Source organism: Salvelinus alpinus, chromosome 15 (genome assembly GCF_045679555.1).
Source record: "Salvelinus alpinus chromosome 15, SLU_Salpinus.1, whole genome shotgun sequence".
Taxonomy (NCBI): domain Eukaryota; kingdom Metazoa; phylum Chordata; class Actinopteri; order Salmoniformes; family Salmonidae; genus Salvelinus; species Salvelinus alpinus.
The window spans coordinates 9175318-9194173 of NC_092100.1; the positions used below are offsets into that span (position 1 = coordinate 9175318).

At 43.5% G+C, this 18856-nt stretch overlaps 1 protein-coding gene across 1 annotated transcript in view; it reads left to right on the forward strand.

Moving 5' to 3' along the window:
* nmur1a (neuromedin U receptor 1a) overlaps positions 1–16426 on the forward strand; it is a 55139-nt gene extending 38713 nt beyond the window's left edge. The window contains exon 3 of the mRNA XM_071342401.1: positions 12500–16426. Coding sequence (XP_071198502.1) covers positions 12500–12861 — 362 coding nt within the window. The 3' untranslated portion in view covers positions 12862–16426. The remainder of the gene's footprint in view (positions 1–12499) is intronic.
* The last annotated feature ends 2430 nt before the right edge of the window (positions 16427–18856 follow it).

Consider the following 18856-nt stretch of genomic DNA (forward strand, 5'->3'; position numbering starts at 1 on the left):
GGCAAAAGAGAGTTGAGTCCTCATTCAAAAGCAGTTTGAATAGAAAGACAACTGAGTTCTCATGCTTTTTTTTCACGTTAAAGAGGACTGAGATCGTTTCTTTTAAAGAGGACTATATGTGAAAACACCTCAAACACTGGGAATCTTTTTAACCGTTATCTGCCCCGTGTGTTTACTATCGTTACTATAAAAAAGGTCCCGGGGTAAAATTTTTTTGATTTCAGTGGCACCAGGGGTGCTGTTTATTTGTGTGTGTAATGTGGATTCAATTAAATTAGGTGGGGGGTTATGGTGCTTCTGGGAACGTTCCAGAAAGAACTTTCCAACCGAAGAACGAACTCAGCTAAGCTACCAATGTAGTCAACACTGAAACATTTATTAAGGTAATATAAAAAGCTGTCACAAATGAGAACCCTTGATTACTCTGGCTGTGTATCCTGCTTTTTTAAATTAAAAACAAATCTAATGCAAAATGCTGTTAGTGAATGATGTCTTAAACGCAAGTTTGGAGGAAATCTCACAGCCAATTTACATGTTTGCGTACGCACAGTACAAAACAGCTACAGACTCCTCATCTTAAACAGTGCATTGTAATCACTCGACCAGCGGATCTAGAAAACCTCTGTTTATGACTGATATCGGATCTTTCAGTCACAACCCTGGTAAAAGATGCCGTGGATGCGGCTTTGTCTCCCATCGTTACCACCCTGGCCGGAATGCAAACTACAATACAGGAGCAAGGTACGAAAGTAACAGAGTTGGAGAATGGCTTGTCTAGTTGCAGTGAACGAATTGTTGAGCTAGAAAAAAGGCTATGAAACTCTAAAAACAGAAAAAAAACTATTGTAAGAGAGAGTGGGAAAGATTATTGCAAATACACCAGAAGGATCCAGTTAAGTTTATCGGCAGGTTTTTCGAGGAGGTCCTGGGTAAAGAGTTCTTTGACACTCCCTTGGCCTTGGAACGGGCTCACTGCCTAGGCCGTGAATTCACTGGAATAGGCAGAGAGATCTCCAAATCACGACCATTCGTTGTGTGTTTCGATGACTTTCAAGATAAGGAGCGCTTCATGCAGAAACGGAGAGAACATACAGTGCCTTCGGAAAGTATTCAGACCCTTTGACTTTTTCCACATTTTGTTACATTACATCCTTATTCTAAAATTTATAAAATATTTTTTCAATTGACCTTAACCCCACCTTTGGGATGAATTGGAACGCTGACTGCGAGCCAGGCCTAATCGCCCAATATCAGTGCCCGACCTCACTAATGCCCGTGGCTGAATGTAAGCAAGTCCCCGCAGCAATGTTCCAACATCTAGTGGAAAGCCTTCCCAGAAGAGTGGAGGCTGTTATAGCATAAAAAAATGGGGGACCAATTCCATATTAACGCCCAGGATTTTGGAATGGGATGTTCGACGAGCAGGTGTCCACATACTTTTGGTAATTTGGTGTGTTCATATACTGTGTATATATATATATATATATATTACTTTGCCTTGTGCTTCTCCGAGCATGCGCTTCATATAGCCTAGGTCTATAGCCTATAGTATAGTCTACGGATCATTTGATTGAGACCACAAAAGGCGCACTTGATGTGCCCCCCAGCAGAGAATCAAGGCTGAGTGGCAGTGTAACAGTATAACTTTAAACCGTCCCCTCGCCCCGACCTCGGGCGCGAACCAGGGACCCTCTGCACACATCAACAACTGACACCCACGAAGCGTCGTTACCCATCGCTCCACAAAAGCCACGGCCCTTGCAGAGCAAGGGGAAACCCTACTTCAGGTCTCAGAGCAAGTGACGTAACCGATTGAAATGCTATTAGCGCGTACCCGCTAACTAGCTAGCCATTTCACATCCGTTACACTCACCCCCCTTTCGACCTCCTCCTTTTCCGCAGCAACCAGTGATCCGGTTCAACAGCATCAATGTAACAGTATAACGTCCCCTCGCCCCGACACGGGCGCGAACCAGGGACCCTCTGCCCACATCAACAACTGACACCCACGAAGCGTCGTTACCCATCGCTCCACAAAAGCCACAGCCTTTGCAGATCAAGGGGAAACCCTACTTCAGGTCTCAGAGCAAGTGACGTAACCGATTGAAATGCTATTAGCGCGTACCCGCTAACTAGCTAGCCATTTCACATCCGTTACAGCAGCGTAGGGCACACATCAAGATATAATCAGCAACTAATTCCCAAACAATGAGCAATATGACATCTAATCGATTATAAATTACGTGGCACTCCCCTGGACTAAATAAATAAATAGTAAACCCTCCCCTGGACTAAATAAATAAATAGTAAACCCTCCCCTGGACTAAATAAATAAATAGTAAACCCTCCCCTGGACTAAATAAATAAATAGTAAACCCTCCCCTGGACTAAATAAATAAATAGTAAACCCTCCCCTGGACTAAATAAATAAATACTAAACCCTCCCCTGGACTAAATAAATAAATACTAAACCCTCCCCTGGACTAAATAAATAAATGCTAAACCCTACCCTGGACTAAATAAATAAATGCTAAACCCTACCCTGGACTACATAAATAAATGCTAAACCCTCCCCTGGACTAAATAAATAAATACTAAACCCTCCCCTGGACTAAATAAATAAATACTAAACGATCCCCTGGACTAAATAAATAAATACTAAACCCTCCCCTGGACTAAATAAATAAATGCTAAACCCTCCCCTGGACTACATAAATAAATACTAAACCCTCCCCTGGACTAAATAAATAAATACTAAACGCTCCCCTGGACTAAATAAATAAATACTAAACGATCCCCTGGACTAAATAAATAAATACTAAACCCTCCCCTGGACTAAATAAATAAATACTAAACCCTCCCCTGGACTAAATAAATAAATACTAAACCTTCCCCTGGACTAAATAAATAAATACTAAACCTTCCCCTGGACTAAATAAATAAATTCTAAACCCTCCCCTGGACTAAATAAATAAATACTAAACCCTCCCCTGGACTAAATAAATACATGCTAAACCCTCCCCTGGACTAAATAAATACATGCTAAACCCTCCCCTGGACTAAATAAATACATACTAAACCCTCCCCTGGACTAAATAAATACATACTAAACCCTCCCCTGGACTAAATAAATACATACTAAACCCTCCCCTGGACTAAATAAATACATACTAAACCCTCCCCTGGACTAAATAAATACATACTAAACCCTCCCTTGGACTAAATAAATAAATACTAAACCCTCCACCTGGACTAAATAAATAAATACTAAACGCTCCCCTGGACTAAATAAATAAATACTAAACCCTCCACCTGGACTAAATAAATACATACTAAACCCTCCCCTGGACTAAATAAATACATACTAAACCCTCCCCTGGACTAAATAAATACATACTAAACGCTCCCCTGGACTACATAAATAAATACTAAACCCTCCCCTGGACTAAATAAATAAATACTAAACGCTCCCCTTGACTGAAATGGAAAAAAACATGACCTTCGCCCACTTTCCTCTGGGTAATAATTGTGTACATTTCAACCGCTGCCTTATTGATTTGGACACTTCGAAACTGTGTTTTGACATTGGGATATTTATCAAAAGTTATTGTCAACGGAAAGCAGCGATAGCATCATTTTCAACTTATGTTTTAGCAATATAAATGGAACTTCCAATATTAAATTCCAAATAGTATTCTACTTATTTAGGTAAAAACTGCTGAATGAGTCCAAAAAGGTGGTGTTTGTAACGGCTGTCTAATTCCTCCTCCTCGGATGAGGAGAAGGAGTAGGGATCGGACCAAAACTTAGCGGTAGATGAATACATGAATGAATTTATTTAAAGACAAGACGAACACGAAAAAACACTTTGAAAAATTACAAAACAACAAAACGACGTAGACAGACCTGAACTTGAGAACTTACAATATAACACGAAGAACAGGAACAGACTAACCAAACACGAAACAGTCCCGTGTGGTGCGACAGACACAGACACAGGAACAATCACCCACAAACAAACAGTGAGAACAGCCTACCTTAATATGGTTCTCAATCAGAGGAAACGTCAAACACCTGCCTCTAATTGAGAACCATATCAGGCAACACATTTAACCCACCATAGAAACACATAACATAGAATGCCCACCCCAACTCACGCCCTGACCAACTAAACACATACAAAAACAAGGAAAACAGGTCAGGAACGTGACAGAACCCCCCCCCTCAAGGTGCGAACTCCGGGCGCACCACCTAAAGTCTAGGGGAGGGTCTGGGTGGGCATCTGTCCACGGTGGCGGCTCCGGCTCCGGACGTGGTCCCCACCCCACCATAGTCAAACCCCGCTTCCGTAGCCTCCTCCAAATGGCCACCCTCCAAATTAACCCCACTGGATTAACGGGCAGCACCGGACTAAGGGGCAACACCGGAATGAGGGGCAGCTCCGGACTGAGGGGCTGCTCATGGCTGGCTGACGGCTCTGGCTGCTCATGGCTGGCTGACGGCTCTGGCTGCTCAAGGCTGGCTGACGGTCTGGCTGCTCATGGCTGGCTGACGGCTCTGGCTGCTCATGGCTGGCTGACGGCTCTGGCTGCTCATGGCTGGCTGGCGGCTCTGGCTGCTCATGGCTGGCTGGCGGCTCTGGCTGCTCATGGCTGGCAGGCGGCTCTGGCTGCTCATGGCTGGCGGCTCTGGCTGCTCATGGCTGGCGGGCGGCTCTGGCTGCTCATGGCTGGCTGGCGGCTCTGGCTGCTCATGGCTGGCTGGCGGCTCTGGCTGCTCATGGCTGGCTGGCGGCTCTGGCTGCTCATGGCTGGCTGGCGGAAGGCTCTGGCAGCTCCTGTCTGGCGGAAGGCTCTGGCTGCTCCTGTCTGGCGGAAGGCTCTGGCTGCTCCTGTCTGGCGGAAGGCTCTGGCTGCTCCTGTCTGGCGGAAGGCTCTAGCGGCTCCTGTCTGGCGGAAGGCTCTAGCGGCTCCTGTCTGGCGGAAGGCTCTAGCGGCTCCTGTCTGGTGGACGGCTCTAGCGGCTCCTGTCTGGCGGACGGCTCTAGCGGCTCCTGTCTGGCGGACGGCTCTGAAGGCTCAGGACAGACGGGCGGCTTTGAAGGCTCAGTACAGACGGGCGGCTTTGCAGGCTCAGTACAGACGGGCGGCTTTGAAGGCTCAGTACAGACGGGCGGCTTTGAAGGCTCAGGACAGACGGGCAGTTCAGGCGGCGCTTGGCAGACGGACAGCTCAGGCGCCGTTGGGCAGACGGACAGCTCAGGCGCCGTTGGGCAGACGGGCAGTTCAGGCGCCGTTGGGCAGACGGGCAGTTCAGGCGCCGCTGGGCAGACGGCAGACTCTGGCCGGCTGAGGCGCACTGTAGGCCTGGTGCGTGGTGCCGGAACTGGAGGTACCGGGCTAAGGACACGCACCTTCAGGCTAGTGCGGGGAGCAGCAACAGGACGCACAGGACTCTGGAGACGCACAGGAGGCTTGGTGCGTGGTGTAGGCACTGGTGGTAATGGGCTGGAGACACGCACCATAGGGCTAGTGCTTGGAGGAGGAACAGGGCTCTGGAGACGCACAGGAGGCTTGGTGCGTGGTGCCGGAACTGGTGGTACCGGGCTGAAGACACGCACCATAGGGCTAGTGCGTGGAGGAGGAACAGGGCTCTGGAGACGCACAGGAAGCCTGGTGCGTGGTGTAAGCACTGGTGGTACTGGGCTGGGGCGGGGAGGTGGCGCCGGATATACCGGACCATGCAGGCGTACTGGATCCCTTGAGCACTGAGCCTGCCCAACCTTACCTGGTTGTATGCTCCCCGTAGCCCGACCAGTGCGGGGAGGTGGAATAACCCGCACTGGGCTATGTAGGCGAACCGGGGACACCATGCGTAAGGCTGGTGCCATGTATGCCGGCCCGAGGAGACGCACTGAAGGCCAGATGCGTTGGGCCGGCTTCATGACATCCGGCTCAATACTCAATCTAGCCCTGCCAGTGCGGGGAGGTGGAATAACCCGCACTGGGCTATGCACACGTACAGGAGACACCGTGCGCTCTACCGCATAACACGGTGTCTGCCCGTACTCTCGCTCTCCACGGTAAGATCGGGGAGTGGGCGCAGGTCTCCTACCTGACTTCGCCACACTACCCTTTAGCCCCCCCCCCCCCCCCCCCCAAGACATTTTTGGGCTTGACTAACAGGCTTCCTACCGCGTCGTCGTGCTGCCTCCATTCGCCGATATCCCTCCTCACACTGCGCCAGAGAATCCCAGGCGGGCTCCGGCACTCTCCTTGGGTCGATCGCCCACCTGTCGATCTCCTCCCACGTAGTGTAGCCCAGATCCTTCTCCTGCTTCCGTGCTGCCTCCTCATACCGCCGCCTCTCGGCTTTAGCTGCCTCCAGCTCTTCACGAGGGAGGCGATATTCTCCAGGTTGTGCCCATGGACCTTTACCGTCCAATATTTCCTCCCATGTCCATGAATCCTGCGATCGCTGTTGCTTTCTCCCACGCCGCTTGGTCCTTTGTTGGTGGGTGATTCTGTAACGGCTGTCTAATTCCTCCTCCTCGGATGAGGAGAAGGAGTAGGGATCGGACCAAAACTTAGCGGTAGATGAATACATGAATGAATTTATTTAAAGACGAACACGAAAAAACACTTTGAAAAATTACAAAACAACAAACTGACGTAGACAGACCTGAACTTGAGAACTTACAATATAACACGAAGAACAGGAACAGACTAACCAAACACGAAACAGTCCCGTGTGGTGCGACAGACACAGACACAGGAACAATCACCCACAAACAAACAGTGAGAACAGCCTACCTTAATATGGTTCTCAATCAGAGGAAACGTCAAACACCTGCCTCTAATTGAGAACCATATCAGGCAACACATTTAACCCAACATAGAAACACATAACATAGAATGCCCACCCCAACTCACGCCCTGACCAACTAAACACATACAAAAACAAGGAAAACAGGTCAGGAACGTGACAGTGTTATTGATTGATTTTAATGATCTACCCGAAATCATGAAAACGGGGTGGACTTGGGCGCATATATTTAGCGATAACAAACAAGAAAAAACATTTATCACCTGCTATAACAATACAGTGACTCAAAAACAATATACAAACTGCTATACCTTAGCTAGCTAGCTAAGCTGACAGGAAAAATGTAGCTAACAGTACTTCCATAGCTAGCGCAAAAATAAGTGCAAAACATGCTACACCATGACAAAAATGTGAAAAAAACATTGACAACTTCATCAGGAAACAAATATTGTATTAAAGTTCTAGCATTCACACACAGTGAAGGATAAAACAGTGAGAATAATAATTCTAGAAAACCGAAGATTATCTGCACAGCCACAGGCGTCAAGCTGAACTTGGGATTTAGGTTAATTAACACTGGAGCTGGTGCTAGCTGTGACGTACTTCATTAGTCAAAGGACAGACTTCTTTCAGCTAAATAAAACAGATTAAAAAAACTGTTGTTTCTGTTCAATGAAAATGTTTCAAGTTTTTATATCACATGTACAGTGAAATGCCATTCTTGCAAACCCAACAATGCAATAATCAATAACAATGTATTACTAGAAAAAAACACGAGAAATAATAATAAGAAATATGAAATACACAATAAAATAAGTAAGTAAGCAAGTAAGCAAGCATACTATATACAGGAAATATTTAAAAAGTCAGCTCCAATACCATATTTACATGTGCAGAGATACTGGAGTGATGGAGGTAGATATGTACAGGGTGTGTAGAGTCAGTATAAATGTATGTGATTGGGTGTGCGGCTGTGTAGAGTCAGTATAAATGTATGTGCATATTATGTATAAGTGAGCAGATTATGCAGTGAGTGTTTGTGTGTGTGTTGGAGTGAAAGTGTGTGTGTGTGTGTGTGTGTTGGAGTGACAGTGTGTGTGAGTGTGTAGGGCCCTGTGAGCGTGCATAGAGGTAAATAAAGATACAGGGTAAGCTCGGTCTGTGTAGCTATTTTGTTAGCTATTTATCAGTCGTATTACTTGGGGATAGAAGCTGTTCAAGAGCCTGTTGGTGTCAGACTTGATGCACCGGTACCTCTTGCCGTGTGGCAGCAGAGAAAATAGTCTATGGTTTGGGTGGTTGAGGTCTTTGACGATTTTCTGGGCCTTCTATTCACGCCGCCTGATATAGAGGTCCTGGAAGGTAGGGATCTCGGCCGCAATAATGTACAATTACCCTCTGTAGTGCCTTGCGGTCGGAGGCTGAGCAGTTGCCGTACCAGGCAGTGATGCAAACAGTCAGGATGCTCTCGATGTTGCAGCTCTAGAACCTTTTGAGGATCTGAGGACCCATGCAAAATCTTTTTAGTTTCCTGAGGCTTTGTCATTCCCTCTTCACGACTGTCTTGGTGTGTTTGGACCATTCTAGTTTGTTGGTGATGTGGACACCAAGGAACTTGAAGCTCTCAACCTGCTCCACTACAGCCCCGTCGATGAGAATGGGGGCATGCTCGGTCATCCTTTTCCTGTAGTCCACAATCATCTCTTTTGTCTTGATTGCGTTGAGGAATAGGTTCTTATTCTGGTACCACCCGGCCAGGTCTCTGACCTCCTCCCTATAGGCTGTCTCGTCGTTGTCAGTGAGCCGGCCTACCACTGTTGTGTTGTCTGCAAACTTAATTATGGTGTTGGAGTCGTGCCTGAGCATGCAGTCGTGGGTGAATAGGGAGTACAGAACAGGACTGAGCACGCACCCCTGAGGGGCTCCAGTGTTGAGGATCAGTGTGGCAGATGTCCGGGAACAGCTGATGCTCTCATGCATGCCTCAGTGTTGCTTGCCTCGAAGCGAGCATATAAGTGATTCAGCTCTTCTGTTAGGCTCGCGGCTGTGCTTCCCTTTTGTAGTCTGTAATAGTTTGCAGGCCCTGCCACATCCGGTGAGCGTAGAAGCCGGTGTAGTACGATTCAATCTTAGCCCTGTATTGGCGCTTTGCCTGTTTGATGGTTCGTCTGAGGGCGTAGCGGGATTTCTTATAAGCGCCCAGGTTAGTGTCCCGCTCCTTGAAGGCGGCAGCTCTACCCTTTAGCTCAGTGCGAATGTTGCCTGTAATCCATGGTTTCTGGTTGGGGCCTGTACAAACAGTCACTGTGGGGATGACGTCATCGATGCACTTATTTATGAAGCCAGTGACTGATGTGGTGTACTCCTCAATGCCATCGGAGGAATCCAGGAACATATTCTGTGCTAGCAAGTCCTTTCGGTTACTGGCCCAACGCTCTGACCACTAGGCTACCTGCCGACTCTTTTCCTCTCATGTATGCTAAGTCATCTTGGAAAACAAATCAGTCAGTATCTAACTATTTCTGTTGATATTGTACATTGTTTCTATATCTATTTTGAAGCAGCTCTGCTGCATACCTATGCGACCTTTGTATGGCCTTGTGATCAAATACAATTTATTTTAAAAAACTATTTTTTTTTAAAGACCTAGAAGACAACCAGGTGTTCCTAACTAATCAATTACCTTAATTGACCAATCAATCACAAGGGAGGAGTAAAAACCCAGCAGACACTTGGTCCCCCAGGAATTGAGTTTTACACCCCTGCCTTACACATACAATACTACAGCCACATAGAGAGCACAGGAATAGTATCTCGTCGATGAATGGGGTAAGTAGCCAAGAGCATTGGGCAAGTAACCAAAATGTTGCTGGTTCAAATCCCTGAGCTGTTCTACCGTTGAGCAGTTAACCAACTACAACAATTGTCACCATCACCTTATTCATAGGAGTTGAGTTAAATATGGAAAACACATTTCGGTTGAATGCATTCAGTTGTGCAACTGATTAGGTATCCCCTTTCCCCAGTTCGAATCCCGGGTCTGACGGGAAAAATCTGGCACGAAGTCAGCATGCAAACCGAAGAGTTGCTGTTATCAAATCCTAGATGCCATTACCTGCTGTTGTGCTTTTGAGCAAGTCACTTAAACCCCCCACAACAGATATACTGAAACACTGGAACCGTCGCACAATGATCATACCACGCTCAAAGTCGCTTAGTGTCACTTGTTTTGCCCATTCTAACGTTCAATAGAACAGTAACTGAATGCCTTAATGCCTGTCTGCCTGCTTTATATAGCAAGCCACAGTCACGTGACCCATTGTCTGTAGGAGTGAACCATTATTTCTAAGAGTGTTTGTTATTATCTCACTCTATCTCCCTTCATCGTGATATAGTCTATCCCTCTTATTTAGCTGGGAGGTACTTGGGTGTAAGTCTGCCGCAGATAGGATAGTTATAATTTAGTGGTGTACTCCAAGGCTTCACCCAGACTCCCAACTTGGTATTTAATGCATAAATTCATTAAGAGTGGATCTTCTCATAAATAATCCCTGAGACACGCTGTGTTTACCAAGACCATAAATTACACTGAGGTACAGTCAATAATAGATTAACCTGAGTTTAAAAAAAATACATATCTGTTCACATACAGTACCAGTCAAAAGTTTGGACACACCTACTCATTCCAGGGGTTTTCTTTATTTTTACTATTTTCTACAATGTAGAATAATAGTGAAGACGTCAAAACTATGAAATAACACATATGGAATTTTATTTTACTAGGCAAGTCAGTTAAGAACAAATTCTTATTTTACAATGACGGCCTACCCCGGCCAAACCAACCCCTAACCCAGACGACGCTGGGCCAATTATGTGCCGCCCTATGGGACTCCCGATCACGGCCAGTTATGATACAGCCCCGGATCGAAACAGGCTCTGTTGTGACACCTCTAGAACTGCGATGCAGTGCCTTAGACCGCTGTGCCACTCGGGATTACAGACTCCTGATTAAATCTACAGGGGTTATTAAACTAGTTGCACCGTAGTGCTCAAATCGAATCAAAGTTTATTGGTCGAGCACACAGATTTGCCGATGTTATTACAGGTGCAGCGAAGTGCTTGTTTCTAGCTCCAGTAACATCTAACAACTTTACGTATTGCTACACAGTCTTCAGAGCAAAATAGTGGGTGATCTAGAGTAACAGTCAAAGGTTTAGACACACCTACTCATTCAAAGGTTTCTTTATTTTTACTGTTTTCTACATTGTAGAATAATATTGAAGACATCAAAACTATGAAATAACACATATGGAATCATGTAGTAACCAAACAAGTGTTAAACAAATCAAAATAAATGTTATATTTTAGATTCTTCAAAGTAGCCACACTTTGCCTTGATGACAGTTTTGCACACTCTTGGCATTCTCTCAAACCAGCATCATGAGGAATGCTTTTCCAACAGTATTGAAGGAGTTCCCACATATGCTGAGCACTTGTTGGCTGCATTTCCTTCACTTTGCGATCCAACTCAGGTCAGGTGATTGTGGAGGCCAGGTAATCTGATGCAGCACTCCATCACTCTCCATCCTGGTTAAATAGCTCTTACACAGCCTGGAGGTGTGTTTTTGGTAATTGTTCTGTTGTAAAACAAACGATAGTCCTACTAAGCGCAAACCTGATGGGAGGGCGTATCGCTGCAGAATGCTGAGGTAGCCATGCTGGTTAAGTATGCCATCAAAGCACCTCACACCATCACACCACCTCCATGTTTCACGGTGGGAACCACACATGCGGAGATCATCCGTTCACCTACTCGGCGTCTCACAAAGACACGGCAGTTGGAAACAAAAATCTCAAATTTGGACTCGTCAGACCAAAGGACAGATTTCCACCGGTCTAATGTCCATTACTTGTGTTTCTTGGCCCAAGAAAGTCTCTTCTTCTTACTGGTGTCCTTTAGTAGTGGTTTCTTTGCAACAATTCGACCATGAAGGCCTGATTCACTCAGTCTCTGAACAGTTGATGTTGAGATGTGTCTGTTACTTGAACTCTGTGAAGCATTTATTTGGGCTGCAATTTCTGAGGCTGGTAACTAATGAACTTCTCCTCTGCAGCAGAAGTAACTGTGGGTCTTCCTTTCCTGTGGCGGTCCTCACGAGAGCCAGTTTCATCATAGCACTTGATGGTTTTTTCGACTGCACTTGAAACTTTCAAAGTTCTTAAAATTGTTCAGATTATCTGACCTTCATGTCTTGAAGTAATGATGTACTGTCATTTTTCTCTGCTTATTTGAGCTGTTCTTGCCATAATATGGACTTGGTCTTTTACCAAATAGGGATATCTTCTGTACACCAACCCTACCTTGTCACAACACAACTGATTGGCTCAAACGCATTAAGAAGGAATGAAATTCCACAAATTAACTTCTAATAAGGCACACCTGCTAATTGAAATGCATTCCAGATGACTACCTCATGAAGCTGGTTTAGATAATGCCAAGTGTGTGCAAAGCTGTCATCAAGACAAAGGGTGGCTATTTGGAAGAATCTCAAATATAAAATATATTTTGATTTGTTTAACACTTTTTTGGTTACTACATGATTCCATATGTGTAATTTCATAGTGTTGATATCAATACAATATGAAAATAATAAGAATCTCTCTCTCTCTCTAGTTGTTCTGGTGGTGGTTTTTGGAATCTGCTGGGCTCCGTTCCACACCGACAGACTCATGTGGAGCTTCATCGACGAGTGGACCAGCATCCAGCTGGAGGTGTACAAGTACGTCCACGTGGTCTCTGGCGTCTTCTTCTACCTCAGCTCGGCCGTCAACCCGATCCTCTACAACCTCATGTCCACCCGCTTCCGAGAGATGTTCAAGGAAGTGATGTGTCATCGGCCACGGCACCCCGTGCCCAGGAAGCAGTCACTCAGTGTTACCCGGGTAACACTCCGCAGCATTCTCAGTGAGGCCACGCCCATTAATGGCATTGCGGGCCTACATGAAGACAAGGAGCATGAGACCACCTTTCCTTGAAAGGACTTCCTAGGAGAGGAGGGAGCTTAATACACAAAACTGATCCGATGGACGATGATTCTGGGATGATCGAGATGTATTGTTATAAGGGATTTTAAGGATCTAAGGATGTGCTTATCCAATCTATGTTATTGCACGCTTTGGTCACCAAACCACAGTAGAATTCTCCTGTCACTAAACTCCCTAAACACAAGAAGAAGAAAAAATAATTAAAACCTGATGCTTTGACATATTATTTGAGCAATTCTATGAAAAAAATATCTCAGGAGATACAGACAAATCGATATTTCTCATCTAGAAGACATTGGTAGATTCTGCATCACTGCTTTTGCACTCCTGTTTAGCAGTTCATGTTCAACAGCACACAAACTTTTGAACATCCAGTCTCAAGAGATGGCTAAAAAGCTGATTTTCCTTACAGCTCAGATTGAAAACCAGGCAGAGATGCCCTGTCAAAAGCTCCTTCAAAGATGATGTCCGACGTGGTTGTTTGACGAATGTATATAGTTCTCAAATCACTGAGTGGTTTACAATGGTGCAAAGGATTTGCAGTACGTGCTGAATAGAACTTGAGATGGCAGCTTCAAATCAAATTTCATTTGTCACATGCGTCTAGTGAAATGTAACATCTACACCTGCTTTCTGAGCATAATAATACATATCTTGGTATTAAAAAAGTTGACCTGTACTGGAGTACAGGTTAAAAAACAACAACAATTGCTTCAAAATAGATGTAGCTGCACCGTCAACTGCATATTTTCAGAAATGTATGTCATTGCACGAGCCGTTGGATATTTCCAGTGAACTTGGCGCCTCCCTTCAAGAGAGTTTGTCACATTATTAACAGAGGTATCCTGCTGCAGATTGGCATTTTGAAGAAGTAGCTTTTAAATTCCCAGACACTGTATGTCTCCATCAACAATCTGGTGAATGATCTCTGATGATCTGTTTCACTAATGTGAAACGTACAATCATGACCGCGACTATGTACAAAAATAATGTATAGATTCACAGTAGACAAACACATATTTAACAATTCTATGTATTCATTAAAAAAAGGTAAAAACACCAGGAATATTTTAATCTGAATCTCTAATCAAGGACTGATTTAGACCTGGGACACCAGCTGGGTGCAATTAATTATTAGTAAGTAAGAGTATATAGCCTTGCACGAGCCTTGGGTTGTGAGAGTCAGAACGGTTCATAATTATCAGGTAGAACAGAAAACCAGCGGTACTACACACCTGGCTCGGATCTAAATACCACTGGTCTAGACAGATGAAAAAGATACACTGTCTGGAACCGCCAAAATGATGGACAATCATTAGGAGGTAAGAGCACTGACATAATGTGAATGGGGAAAGTTAATCTTTACAGCCGAGGGTATTTGGCTTCATGAAATAAAGGACCTCGTGCTAATTCCAAAATCAAACTGAATTGTTTTAACTTTTTGTACCATCATAATTATTTTATTTTATTATTTTGGCCTTTACATTTAAATTTTTGGACATTAAAGTAGACACTTATTCAGAGTGACTTAGTCAGTGCATTGACTTATGACTTTGATTTGCCTTTATCTGAAACTATTAATTCCAAGTCATTACTCTTAAAGGTATTTTGTTAAGGAAGTCCTTTATCTACTTTCCCAGAATCAGACGAACTCATGGATACAATGTTCATGTCTCTGCATCCAGTATGAAGGAAGTTAGAGACAGCTTTGCGAGCCAATGATAACTAGCGTTAGCACAATGACAGGAAGTCTATGGTACAGCAAGCTAGCAGTTACCATAGACTTCCAGTCATTGCTCCAACGCTAGTTAGCAGTTGTGCTAATGCTAGTAAGCAATTTCCTTCAAACTGCATGCAGAGATTTAAAAAAAAAAGTATCTACAAGTTCAAGACTCTGGAGAAATAGATAAAGGGCTTCATTGCCAAAATCCTGAAGTATCCCTTCAAGAGTTTAAGCTTCAGATGAATATTAATCTTCTTTCCAGTCAAGTCAGTGTGTTGTTGTGATTCTGGACGGCCAGATGACAAGAAAGTGGGGACTCGTAGGTAGGTCGTTTCAGCTAGTTTTATCTTGTTCTTGATACCATGCCTTGTTTTGAGTTGTTTTGACTGATGTCACTTCTATGCTAACGTTGCAAAAAAAATTGCTAGCTAGCTTACCAACAACTGTAACAGTGTATTTCAGAGACAACAAGTGCTCATTGTGCAACTTAAATATTGGAGACAAAATATAGTTTACACGTTGTCAACAATCTAAGCCAACCCTGTCTGTTTTGCACCATAGTTGCACACGTGTTGTTTTTGTTACTAAACAATCAATCTTTCTATTAAGGAGTAGACTACTCCACTAAAGGCATGTATTTATTTACCTTTATTTAACTAGGCAAGTTAGTTAAGAACAAAATCTTATTTACAATGACAGCCTGGTTAACAGCCTTGTTCAGAACGACAGATTTTCACATTGTCAGCAGGGGATTTGATCTTGCAACCTTTCGGTTACTAGTCCAAGGCTCTAACCACTAGGCTACCTGCCGCCCCTGAATGTATACATTTTTACAGTTAAGATGTACAGATGTACCAGTGACCATCTGGTCAACAGTGGGTACAGACTGATCAACAATCGTGTACAGACTCTCACTGTGGAGATTTTGACTGAATGCAGCTGCATGATTCCAGCTCTTTGCTTCTTCTTCTTGTAAATGTATACCTGTGTGATTGTTTCAGTGCAGAAGAGTTTCCCGGGGGGAAACGACTCTCCAGTGGAGCGGAGATTTGTGCTGTAGTGCCACTACTGTATAAAGCTGCAAGAGAGGAATATTGTACATTGGAAAACAATGGGTGAATTAAAAAATATATATTTAAAAAAATGCTTGACTTTTTACCGGCACCTAAAATAGTCTACTGCTTGAGCACCTGTTCCTCTTATAAAATATTAGCTCAAAAGTGTTGTATAGCTCCTGCACCTAAATGTAAAAAGTACCGGCTGCAAAAAATCAGTACGGGAATCTGTTTCAGTCCAAGTCAAGCGCTGTACTGAGTTATTGTGTTCAACAGGGTATTTAACGAGGACAAAATGAATTATTTGTTTTTGCTTAAAATATGCGTTGTGCTTCTGTTTTGCTATATGTCATGGAAAACTGGAACATGTCGTGGAAAAGCTTTACCAAAATGCAAAGCTTTACCCAAACAGTTTATGCCAAAAATAATCTAAACTCATACAATGTAATGTCGCATTTGTAAGACGACTTCTGTGTTTGAATGCATTATAAAAGTGATGTTGATCTATTGGTAACATCAGGAACTTCTGAGAACACATCCCCTCCCCCTAAACAATAATCATTACATTAACTGTCAGTAAAATCCGGACCTGCATTGACACGGTTTTGTTAAAAAGTTGTTTTGTTTAATGTCGAAACTAGTCTACAAATATTGTGTAGGTTGATTTGAACTGGATTTTAGTATGCAAATGACAGAGGCTACTACCAACCATAAAGCAACAAAACTTTATTTTATGTATTAAAGGTATGGTATTTTTCTGTCTGGAAAATAAAATTAATATACCTAAATGTTCCTCTAATTCCTTTGTTTGAAAGACATTTTAATTGTACCTGACAAACTATAAAAGAGGACTTTGACCCACACACAATTATTTTACTGATGACAAAATATTCTCCATATTTCTAAATTACAGACAGTTAAATTTTTTTGTCTCAGCAGTGATAGTTCAGATTTTTTTTTATGACCCAAGCTCCAAACTGTACCCAAGGGGAATTTGTAAATCAATGGTAAAGGGCACAGAGAACGGTTGTCTCTTTTCTTCAGACAAATTGTGTTTTTTTTTCTTTTTCGGGGGGGGCAATGACTCAAGCTTCCACCATGAGGTCAAGGCAATGGTGTACTAACCACTGGGACTTCATACTGCACTATATGTAATAGTTCACTAACAACATTTTATCTAAAGTGGGTTTGACCATCTCATCTTCTTCTCTCTCGTTGGACAAAGATGACTCAGGCCCACTGGAATGAAACCAACGCAGATTCTTGCAACGCGTTATTAAAAAAAAATCTTCAGAGACTGAGAAGTACTTACTGTTTAATACATTTGATTTAAAAATAAGCCTTTACATTATGTGGAGCCACTGTCAGAAGAACTCATAGGGGTGGATTTGCGCACAGTGGGCCATATTCTGAAAAGGTACAGTATTTCAACAAACCACTTTAGAATGCTGAACCTTGGCAGTCACGTAGACCCTATCCAAATGAAGGTCTGTCCTTGGGGGTTCTTCCTGTTTTCTATTCATATACAAAGACTGCTAAATCCCTGTCACCCCGGGTTTCCTTTCAGGAACAAATCAGTTAGTCATTCAGTGGTGATAACTGTGAAAAAACATTTGTGCAAAATGTCCATTCAATATACCGCGGCACATATACAACATTCTCGATAGTGGCAACTGCTACAAGCCTAGTGCCAGAATATTAGCCAGAATACACAAGTGGCAACAATAACCTTTACTCGATTCTCACAACGTCAGATCAAGGAACATAGTTTATCGCCCAGGCTACCCTTTTTGCCCTACAGCCTGTCCTCTTCTTGTTCCCCCTGAGAACCATCTCTCTGAACTGTATCCTACTGATAACTGCCCTTGTAAAGTCAGAGTGCAAATTTCAGTTCACACTAGCAGAAATTCAATGAGTAATTTACTTTTCAAGCTTTGCCTAAAGCTTCTTTTACATTACACCATTTTCTAAATCCATCTTATTATATTTCACACTATGCCAATCTTACACTGTTCCAATACCATTTCACACTGTGCCAATCTTACAGTGTTCCAATACCATTTCACACTGTGCCAATCTTAGTGTTCCAATACCATTTCACACGATGCCAATCTTACGGTGTTCCAATACCATTTCACACTGTGCCAATCTTAGTGTTCCAATACCATTTCACACTGTGCCAATCTTAGTGTTCCAATACCATTTCACACTGTGCCAATCTTAGTGTTCCAATACCATTTCACACTGTGCCAATCTTAGTGTTCCAATACCATTTCACACTGTGCCAATCTTAGTGTTCCAATACCATTTCACACTATGCCAATCTTACGGTGTTCCAATACCATGTCACACTGTGCCAATGGAGGGCTTTCACATTTAAGTACTTTCCAGAAGAACATATCATGCGACCTTCGGGAACCCATAGACAGTGCTTTTTAAAACCTTTCATATTCCACACATTTTCCCCCGACAGTCCTATAGGGGATGTCCCAAACTTCCTTAGAATATCAGAATGTCGTGGTGAATATCGTGTGAAGGCAGCACAGAGAACAGATGGCTTGTTTGTTTGTTTTTCACAATGTGGGATGTTTGCCAAGAAGTCAAACTGTGGTGTGTGGAATGCAAATGACGTTCAACTCGATCAGCACTAATGAATATAAACACCAACTGACCACGTTTCCATCCACAGAGTTTATTACCGTATAAAAAAATATATATGAAAAGACCGCTGTTACGGAAAGAGGAAGTTTCAGAACAAATTGTATTAGAGAAATGGCGAAGGAAACACCTTTATGAGCAAATATTGATATAATAGTTTTAGGCTGCAGATTAAATAAGTTAACATTATCTTCACAGGGTGGTGAAAGTGCACAATATTTTACTTTATTTAACCCTTATTCTACCAGGTAAATTGACTGAGAACACATTCTGATTTTCAGCAACGACCTGGGGAATAGTTACAGGGGAGAGTTGGGGCGATATGAGCTTGATGCTCCTTTCCAGTAAATGTTGAGGGTCTTCTTTCTGGTGACGTGATGATGATTGATGCTTGACAAATACACATTCTCGCTCTTTTCCATAATAATCTCATCATGTATTGTAGACTAGCCTGTACCTGCACTGTAGCCTATCTGCATATCTGTTGGCTAGAGAGCACGTGCCCGAGACCAGACTAGGCACATTTGCTATTTAACGCAACAGTTTTTGG